We start from the raw sequence: 10,360 nt of genomic DNA on the forward strand, positions 1-10,360 counted from the left end.
AGAGAGAGAGTCATTGGAGAAATACAATTTTTTTTTTTAAATTCTTTATTCATTTTATAACTTACATCAAGTGTACAGTAAATATCAAACAATTATAATACAACATCACTTGAAAAATCTTCAATAAGATTTAACTCCCACCCCCTCCCAAATTCATAGATAACTAATATATACTACCTGAAAATAATATTTGAAACTGCAAGTCCATGGATTGTGGAGGGATGAAACTAGGACTGGCTTGATTTGAATAGAAAACATGGTAAGAACATAAGAAGTTGCCTCTACTCCTATCTGTACCCCTCAATCCCTTTGTCCTAATATAGTATCAGTAATCCCTATTCTGAATTCTTAATAGTTTGCTTTAAAGCTGTCTGACAGTAATCCCTCATTTGAAAAGCCTTTTAGAGGATTTTTGTTCATGAGTTGGCAAGATGCGATTGTGTGGTGGGCAGAGCATGGTTATCATAAATCAAACTATGGGTTGGTGTGGCGTGAGACTCTAAATCAGCATCTCAAAACAAATGAAAAAAACTTTTAAAAAGGGGTAATCATAGTAGTCCGATATAACAAAATTGATAGAGGCAAGTAACACCTTATAAAGTAACCAATTTATTGAGTTATATAAGCTTTCCAAGACCAGTCTCCTCTTCAACAAAGGAGCCCAGCACTACAAATTTTCAATGTTGATATAGTTCTCCCTCTAGTGGCCAAATTGTGTATTGCATAAGAGCAGAACTGTCAAACTCTTTTTGAATGTTAGTCTGCAAAAAAATAAATAAATAAAATGAAATGTATTGTGTGGGCTAAGGGGAGGGTCCCCCTCCAATGATGTAGCCCTTCAGTGAATGAGGCATATTTTCATACTAAATTGTTAATTTGTGTTAAAATAAAAATCACATTTTAAAAATTTGCTTATTGCCATGGTTAGGAATATGCAAGAAATATGCATCCTGCAGCTACATTGGGTGCTAAGCTGCAAATTTTTTTTACAGCTTAGTATATAAACTTTATATTTAGGAAAATAATCCTATGACTTTTTCCCATAAAAAAAATCTCAACCCTGCTTTTACTCAGCAGGAAATGTTAGAAGTTAAAATTTTAACAAATTTGACTTTTTTTTTCCTTCCAACTTTATTTTAATTCCACATTTATGTTCCACTTTTACAACTCTCATTCAGAGCATAGTACTATATAAGAATAGACCAAATTACAATTAGTGCTGATTTGCTCCAAGGATAGTGAGTGCCGTATGCAAACTTTCAACCTTTGCAAGCACATTCATCTATCCCCATCTTTTCCAGTTAACTTTCAGACCTCTAGCCTACAGCCCTCCCGAAACATTAAACTCGGCATCATGATCAACTCACAGACATCCTATAAAAATGCAAGTTAAAGAATGTGTTAAGTGAGTGAGGCTTTCAGGACTTAAGGCCAGATACTCATCCTGTGGGTGTCTGGCTTCAAAAACCTCACATTCAAATGAGGGTCATGGAGGTTTGCAGAAATCCCATCTGATCAGTCATTGGAGAAAGCGACTGACACATGTGCAAAGCCGGCAGGGGAAGCCCCAAAGCAGCCTCCTGTCACTAGCTGTTCAGGCCAGGAAGAGTAGTTTTAGGTTTTTTTTAATGGGCACAGATGTTGTGCCCATGAAGCCATGCTGGGGACCACCCCCAATGATGGCCCTTCCTCTACCTCCACACCCTCCTGAACTTAAAAAAAAATTGGCAGGAGGAATACCTACTACCTGCTGTTCTCAGGGTTACCAGCCTTACTAGCCAGTTAAGGTTGCTTGGGAACCATTCCCTTGATAGCAAAGCTCACCCCGGATTTTGTCTGAGGCTTAAGCGCAGGCTATGTGGCCCCAGATTAGTCCTGAAGGGCCAGAGTAGGGCTGGCTGCGTGGGTTCCTCCTCCTGTTGACGTGCGAAGACCTACAGTGGTGGAGGTCTCGGCCCACCTTCATATGTCTGACTGGCAGTTTGAAGAAGCAAGCATCTGGTTTTCATATGCTTGGCTGAGGCAGAAGTCTTCTCTCCTTCATAGCTCCAGTGGCAGCTCAGTTAGTCTTAGTACAAGCAAACACATGTAAGTAATTGGCTATTGCAGCCTATGGGGAAAATCGAGGGGGGGGAGGCTAAAAATTGCATTTTAAAGGGTTCCTAGGACCAGATTGCGGGTCCCCCACTTCTAAAAATCCCTTTCCCAAATTTGAGTTTTCATTTAGCTCCCTCAGGCTGTTTTTAGCACTAAAATTGCTATCACAGAAGCCACCTTGGATTTCCTGATTTGGATTAAAAAGCCTTAAAATACCTCAATTTTGAAGACTGCTCAAGCTCTGATACACTGGATTCATGTCAGATTTGCGCTGGATGGCCAGCTGAGGTTTGTTCATGTTCCATATGTTGCGGGGCATGTGAGGGAGGGGCAGGGACCTCAGGCTCAGCTTCCTTTGATCTCTTGAGAGTGTTAGGAAGCTGCAAGGGTCAATTTTGCATCTTTGGTGAAAAGGCACTGCATAGAGGACACTAGACCGTCATGGAGGCAAAAGGAACATAAGAACATAAGAACATAAGAAATGCCTCTGCTGGGTCAGACCCGAGGTCAATCGTGCCCAGCAGTCCGCTCACGCGGTGGCCCAGCAGGTCCAGGACCTGTGCAGTAATCTTCTATCTATACCCCTCTATCTTCTTTTCCAGTAGGAATTTGTCTAATCCTTTCTTGAAGCCCAGTACCGTACTCTGCCCAATCACGTCCTCTGGAAGCGCATTCCAGGTGTCCACCACACGTTGGGTAAAAAAGAACTTCCTAGTATTTGTTTTGAATCTGTCTCCTATCAACTTTTCCGAGTGCCCTCTTGTTCTTTTATTATTCGAGAGTTTGAAGAATTTGTCCCTCTCCACTCTCTCTATGCCCTTCATGATCTTATAAGTCTCTATCATATCCCCTCTAAGTCTTCTCTTCTCCAGGGAAAATAGACCCAGCTTCTCCAATCTCTCAGCATATGACAGGTTTTCCATACCTTTTATCAGACGCGTCGCTCTCCTCTGAACCCTCTCGACTAATGCCATATCCTTCTTAAGGTACGGCGACCAATATTGGACGCAGTACTCCAAATGCGGACGCACCATTGCCCGATACAATGGCAGGATAACCTCTTTCGTTCTGGCTGTAATACCCTTTTTGATTATACCAAGCATTCTATTCGCTCTCTTAGCGGCCGCTGCACACTGTGCCGTCGGCTTCAATGTCATGTCCACCAATACCCCCAAGTCCCTTTCCTGGGTACTTTTATTTAATAATATCCCTCCCATTGTATAGTTGTACCTCGAGTTTCTGCTCCCCACATGTAATACCTTACATTTCTCAACGTTGAACTTCATCTGCCATCTCATCGCCCAATCTTCTAGTTTGTTCAAGTCCCTTTGCAATTCTTCGCATTCCTCTGTAGTCCGAGCTCCATTAAATAGTTTAGTGTCATCCGCAAATTTTATTATCTCGCACTTCGTCCCTGTTTCTAGATCATTTATGAAGATATTAAATAGTAGCGGCCCGAGCACCGAGCCCTGCGGGACACCACTCGTGACCCTCCTCCAGTCGGAGTAGTGACCCTTCAGTCCTACCCTTTGTTTTCTACCCTCCAACCAGTTTCTGATCCATCTATGTATGTCACCTTCCACCCCATGGTTCTTCAGTTTCCGGAGTAGACGTTCATGGGGCACCTTGTCAAAGGCTTTTTGGAAATCTAGATATATGATGTCAATGGGGTCTCCTTTGTCCATCTGTTTGTTAATCCCTTCGAAGAAATGCAATAAGTTTGTTTGGCACGATCTTCCCTTGCAGAAACCATGCTGGCTGGCTGTCAGAAGTTCGTGTTTTTCAAAATGTTGATCAATGCTTTCTTTTATCAGTGGGACAGCTTGCCAGGTTTTTATGCCAGATTTTGTCTGTCTGACTTACTGGGTCAGACCAATGATCCATCAAGCCTAGGAGCCCGTTCTCACGGTGGCCAATCCAGGTCACTAGTACCTGGACAAAACCCAAGGAGTAGCAATATTCCATTCTACTGATATAGGGCAAGCGATGGCTTCCCCATCTCTTTCTCAATAACCAGACTATGGACTTTTCCTGCAGGAACTTGTCCAAACCTTTCTTAAAACCAGCTATGCTATCCGCTCTAACCACATCTTCTGGTAATGCGTTCCAGAGCTTAACTATTCTTTGAGTGAAAAAAATTTTCTCCTATTGGTTTTAAAAGTATTTCTCATCGAGTGTCCCCTAGTCTGTAATTTTTGATGGAGTGAAAAATCAATCCACTTGTACCCATTCTACTCCACTCAGAATTTTGTAGACTTCAATCATATCTCCCTCAGCTGTCTCTTTTCCAAGCCCTAACCGTTTTAGTCTTTCTCATATGAGAGGAGTTCCATCCCCTTTTCCATCTTGGTCGCTCTTCTTTGAATCTTTTCTAGCGCCACTATATCTTTCTTGAACGTCATCCTAAGGCCTTGCCGGATGTTCACACAAGGACTACCAGGGGATCCGGTTATGGTAGTTCTCGGAGCTCTCAGTGGTTTTGCCAATACACAGGAGGGTCCTCTGGATAAAGAGCCTACAAGGGGTCTAGGCAGAGGTTTGGAGGCACCAGACACCCTCAATCCTCTGGCTTCTGTCTTTCAGCAGCCTCCAAGAAACATTGACACCAGGTTGATAGTCCTTACTCCACAGATAAGGGGGAGGTTATCGGAAATTTTAGAGCTGCAGGCTCCCATGGCCTGGAATTACCTTCAGGTCAATAGTGGTGACCATAGAGGTGGTCCCTTGGGTGCAGGCACCCCCTGAAGGCCACACTGTTAGAGCCATTCACAGGCCATTGACCTGAACTCCAGAGGCACATCACAGCCTGAAATGGTGGCTTCGGCCAGAGACACTGACCAAGGAATGCCACTCCATATAGATTCCTAGGTGATCTGTGACAATGGATGCCAGCCTTTGCAGCTGGGGAAATCATTGTGAGGGCCATCCAGTGCAAGGAAAATGGTTGCTATCTCAGGAAAAAGTGGTTAATCGGCTAGAGTTGAGAGCCTTTCAGTTAGCATTTCAGATGCTGGAGAACACTCTCAAAGGAAGGGAGGGAAAGAGAGATGCTGGTGGTGGGGGAGGGAAGAGAAAAGGAGAATTTTTGGACATAATAGTAATGGAGAGGAGGAAGGGAGAAATATTAAATGTTTTGGTGGAGAGGGAATGGTGGAATAGATGGAAAGGGATGTAAGAGGAATTTGCGGGAGCCATTCAGGAAACCGCTTAGCACAGGCCATAGTGCATTCCCGCTTGGTACCACTCAGCAGGTTAGCAGCGGGCAGGACCACAGAAAACTCCTGCGCGCTACACCTCTGGACCACCAGGGATTCCAGCAGCAGAGGTAGTACAATGGATAGGGCAGGGAGAGGAGACAGGGTGGAGAGCATAGGGGGGCTGTGTGCAGAGCCTGACAGAAGAGGGAGGGAGAGAAGGAGGCTATGTGCAGTGCCTTACAGAGGTGGGAGCTGAGTGCAGAGCCTGACAGGTCAGGGCACTTGAATATTAAATCACCTGACTTATATTCAAGTCAACCATTTTTCCTCCTTTTTTGGGGGGGGGGGGAGGAAATGGTGTCTTGACTTATATTTGGGTCGACCTATATTTGAGTATATATGGTACTTTTAGTTTGTGGTCCTGCATTTCCATAGGGGTTATCTGTGTTCTGAATGTGTAACCAAGGCCAGATGTTCTGATAGGAATGAATGTTGAGAAGCATACAGTGTGCTTTGTGTAGTTTAATTTTGTTGTTAACCTTTATGTGTTGCTAAGATTATATTGTGTGTATATATATGAAAAATGAATGGAAAATTGGTATTGCAATACATACTAGTATCCTGTAATTATTCTGAATGTGGTTTTCTATGATCCTACATGCTGTTTGAACACTAAAATAAAACTGGCTTTGATGAGCTCCAGCAGTAAGAAAGTAGTTTCTGAATACCTGGGACTCTTGTGATATTCTGTGACCTGGAAAACAATGTTTTGAGGGAGGAGGGGATTTTGTTTTTCTGCTGTTGCTCCCATTGTTCGGATCAGATATGGTGGAAAGATGGGAAGTTGGTGTCTGCATGAGTATTAAATGTCTCTGCTCTTTTCCCCTGTCCAGACACAAGCTGGGAGGACTTGAGTCCAATGGAACAGACGGATACAGAGGATCAGTCTGGCTATAACACACATCGGTTGCTGAACCAGGAGCGGCCAGAGAAGCCAGCACCCATTAGCAGCCCCTTCACCAGCCTGACTCCTATTTACATTATTAAAAATGTAACCCCGAAACAGGTAGAAGTCGCATCCTACTCAGCACAATTGCCTCTAATGCTGTGGTGGCGGGGTTGTAGTAGCAAAGCTTTCTCTTAGGTGCTGGGATTTTTCTGTTCCTCAGAGGAATTAGGAGCCCTGTGGCCGTACTGAATGTTGTCCATTTCATACCATCCCATACACACTGAGCTTAAAGCACTGGTCTGTTGGTGGGCAAGTGAAAAAGGTGTGATAATGGAGAAGAGCTGATATACCGTAGTGGCATAGTGGTTAGAGCGACAGCCTTAGCACCCTGAGGTTGTGGGTTCAAATCCAGTGCTGCTCTTTGTGACCTTGGGCAAGTCACTTAATCCCCCAATGCTCCAGATGCATTAGATAGCGTCTGAGCCTGCCAGGACAGAGAGGAAAAAAATGCTTGAGTATATGAATGTACACCACTTGGGTTATAAGTTGTATATAAAAACTAAAAATAAAAAAAATAGGAAAGGAGGAGAAAGAAATGAGGAGAGATGAAAGGAGAAAGAAAAATAAAAGTTCAGAGGAGGAAAGGGAGAAAAATACATAGAAATCAGTTAAAAGGGGATAGATTCCTTACAAACGTAAGGAAGTCCTTCTTCATCCAGAGAGTGGTGGAAAACTGGAACGCTCTTCCAGAGGCTGTTATAGGGGAAAACACCCTTCAGGGATTCAAGACAAAGTTAGACAAGTTTCTGCTCAACCGGAGCGTACGCAGGTACTGGTCTTTGACTTTGGGGCCACGGCGGGAGCGGACTGTGGGGCACGATGGACCTCTGGTCTGACCCAGCAGCGGCAATTCTTATGTTACTACACTTAAACAGCAGACAAAATTCAGAAAAAGGGAGGAGGAGATGGCGGGAGGGCATTTGCAATCTAAATTACTTAGAAAAATTGTGCTTCTGAACTACCAAGCAGGAAAGCCAAATGTGCGAATCAGAGAGAGAAGGAAGGGCCTTTCCTCTGTGCAAGAAAAATGATTTTAATTGGCCGTCTCACTCTGCTTGTGCCTGCACTGCTGATAAATGACGGTTTTTGTTTTCTTTCTTTCTTTTTTTTACTGAACTAAATCTTTTCTTTTTCTTTCCCCAGTTTCTACCTGCACCATTGACATGGAATAGACAACAAGCTCTGAACTTGGTCCAGGGCCAGGCTCGGCTAGTTTTCATTCAGCCACCCATGGCTGCAACTGTGAAGCCAGTAGCACTCAAAAGGAAACTACAGGCCAAGGACACTTACCTCCCAATCCTAAACTCCTATCCCAAAATAGCACCACACCCAGACAGAAATGGGGAGCACATCCTGAAGACCCGTGGAGATGGTAAGAAGAAGCGTCTGTGTGTCAAAGAAACCCATGTATCTTCAAACTCAGCTGCTTCCGTAAGCAGTGACACAGTGTTAGTACAGAAGACAAAGCAAGCACCGAGACAAGCCTTGCGCTCTCCTCTACCATACCTCAAAAACTTAAATCCTGAAATGTCCATATCTCATAATACAGTAACATCTTCATCTGAGCTGCTTCTGCCACCTGCAAGTATTGCCTGCCCCCACCTGAGCCTATCAGCTGCTGAAGTAGCCGAGAGCAAAGCTATCACCAGGGTCTCCAAGAAACTAGCCTCCAAAGTAGGAAAAGGACATCGGTTTCACAATACAGTCGATGCACTGAAGAAGTCTGGGCTTCTAGGCATCACACTAAAAACCAAGGAATTAATCCGCCAGAACACTTCCACCCAATGTGATGTCAGCGAGCTGAAGGAGCATACACGGCTCTATTGTGAGGCTATACAAAGCAACACAATGCAGGCTTGGCTCAAACTCCAAGAAGCCATGAATGCATCCACCTCGTCCTGGGATAGGAAAGGTGAAATCTAATGTGGCCTCACACTCACCACAGACTTGGTACAAACATTTCCAGCTATCTAGTTATTTTCAAACTATGTACATATGTAAATAAATATTTATATATGCATTTTCTTTATAGAAGCAAAATAAATATATTTTCATATATTAGATACTATGATTTACAAGTTGATAGTAATAAATTAGTTCTTAATAGTAACCAGGAGTTCGTTAGAAAAGGTCTTTCAGTGTTCAAGGGAAGAGAATGGTGTGTTTTGGTCATATCTCCACTCACCTTCTGCTGGTATACATTAGTCCTAGTGATGACTATTTAAAGCTAGAGCTGTTGATGCTTCAGAGATTGAGTAATTCCAGAGTTTTCTAGAGTCACATTACGGTACTTAGAGCAGGTGTTCTCTGTGGATAGCTCAATACATCATCTGATGAAGCTTCTTAACTCACAATATTTTCTAGAAGCAGGTATGTGTACAGTTTTCCCATTCATCATTCCTTATCAAAACTTTCATAGAGAACTGTAAGCAAGATGAGTGGGGTATGTAAGGACTTGTATCCTGCTGTTTACAACAAAAAGCTGCTATAGGGAGGTAAATTTGGTTCTCTCACAGGAGTAGCCTAAGTAGACTAAGATCCAGGGGAACTGAGTTCAATTCCCAGTGCAGCTCCTTGTGACCCTGGGCACGTTACTTAACCCTAAGTACAAAAAAAACTTAGATTGTAAGCCCAATAGTTATAGCAATAGTGGTAAAAGTAGGACTCCCTACCTATATGAGCAGACACCAACAAATGTGGGGGGTTTTGGGAGGGGGGAGGGCCTTTCCCTTATCTGTAGTTCCAGCTGCCATCCAAATAAATCTATCAGGGATGGAATTAGATTTTAGTCCCCCAAAAGACTTGTTATTAATTTTAAGCTGACTTTGATTTCACATGGCTTTTGTGTCATATAGAAGCATGAGAATTTTGCTGAAGGATGGTGTTCTTTCTAGTAAAATAAGTGAGACATTCTAGACAGTAGGTTATTTCCCTTTAGCTGCCTGGTGCCGAAGGAATTCACTCAGGATTTTCCACTCTGTCTCTATAGTACTTCACAGGGCTGTTTTGCTCCCTCTACAGTTCATGCATGACTGCAGTTGTGTGTTCTGCTCATCCCCTTTTTGGATATTTCAGTGCTTGGAGCAATTTTGAAGCTCTGCCTGCTTGAAAATTCAGACTCTAGTCTGTAGCTGACAGGCCATTCCCACTGGGTACCTATTAGCCAGCCTGCATAGTTTTCTCTGGAGCTCAGGGCCGTCCCTGAGATGGTCTCACCTGTTAATCGGGGGTCGAGCACGGAGCAATGTGTTCTCCCCCTGCACAGTCCCAGTCCACCTACACAGCGTCTATCAGTGGTGTTACTCCTTTGGACACATAGGCTCACTCTGCCATTTTGCTTGCACTGCCTGACCCTGATCTGGGAGGGGTATCTGGATGAGGTTGATTTGCTTGCTGACCGTCTTTACATGTGCAGCACTTCCCGGGACAGGGATCAGGAACTGTGTGCTGGATCTGTGGATCCTTCTGGGGTTTTGGGAGCCTGAGCCTATTTGAATTTGCGGCTTTGCCAGACCTTCTTTCTGACACTGTGTGCTTGCAGTTTGCTTCCTTCCCTGGCACCCTGATATGCGAGTTCTGGTCTCACAGTAGTTTATCTCTCCAGAGGGTGCTCTGAATATTGCTAGAGCTATGCCATGGTGGGATTTTCTGGCATGGGAGTGTCAGCAACTTTTGGATCAGCCCAGGGTGGATATTTTTTTGGGTGGTGCAGTAACAAAAGGTACCTTTCTCCCCACTGTGGGTGGCTTATTGTTGGAAAATATGCAAGACCAATGTGTGGAGGTGATCCTCAGAAAGCTCTTTGACGCAGCTGCTTTCCTTTCCTCCCATTCCTTGTGCAGCAGAACCCTTGAGCACCTACCCCTGAACCCCTGCTGACCCTCCATCCTTCCCTCCCATCCGAATCCCAACAATCGCAAGCCCTACCTACCTCCCTCCAGAGCAGCATCAGGCTGGCAACACTCTAAACAGGCTGCTTTGCGGCCTTCTCTCAACAAAGCCTTCCGTATGCTGCGTTACTGATGTCATCAGTGATGCAGCAGAGGGCATTCCCAGA

General features: G+C 44.2%; 1 protein-coding gene across 6 annotated transcripts in view; it reads left to right on the forward strand.

The window, feature by feature from the left end:
* The window catches only part of CIPC (CLOCK interacting pacemaker), a 52,522-nt gene extending 43,352 nt beyond the window's left edge, over positions 1–9,170 (forward strand). For all 6 annotated transcript variants that reach the window (XM_033957069.1, XM_033957072.1, XM_033957068.1 and 3 more), the window contains 2 exons: positions 6,188–6,360; positions 7,447–9,170. In XM_033957069.1, the coding sequence (XP_033812960.1) occupies positions 6,188–6,360; positions 7,447–8,226 (953 nt within the window). In that variant the 3' untranslated portion in view covers positions 8,227–9,170. The remainder of the gene's footprint in view (positions 1–6,187; positions 6,361–7,446) is intronic.
* The last annotated feature ends 1,190 nt before the right edge of the window (positions 9,171–10,360 follow it).

This window comes from Geotrypetes seraphini, chromosome 8, assembly GCF_902459505.1.
Source record: "Geotrypetes seraphini chromosome 8, aGeoSer1.1, whole genome shotgun sequence".
NCBI classification, from domain to species: Eukaryota; Metazoa; Chordata; class Amphibia; order Gymnophiona; family Dermophiidae; genus Geotrypetes; species Geotrypetes seraphini.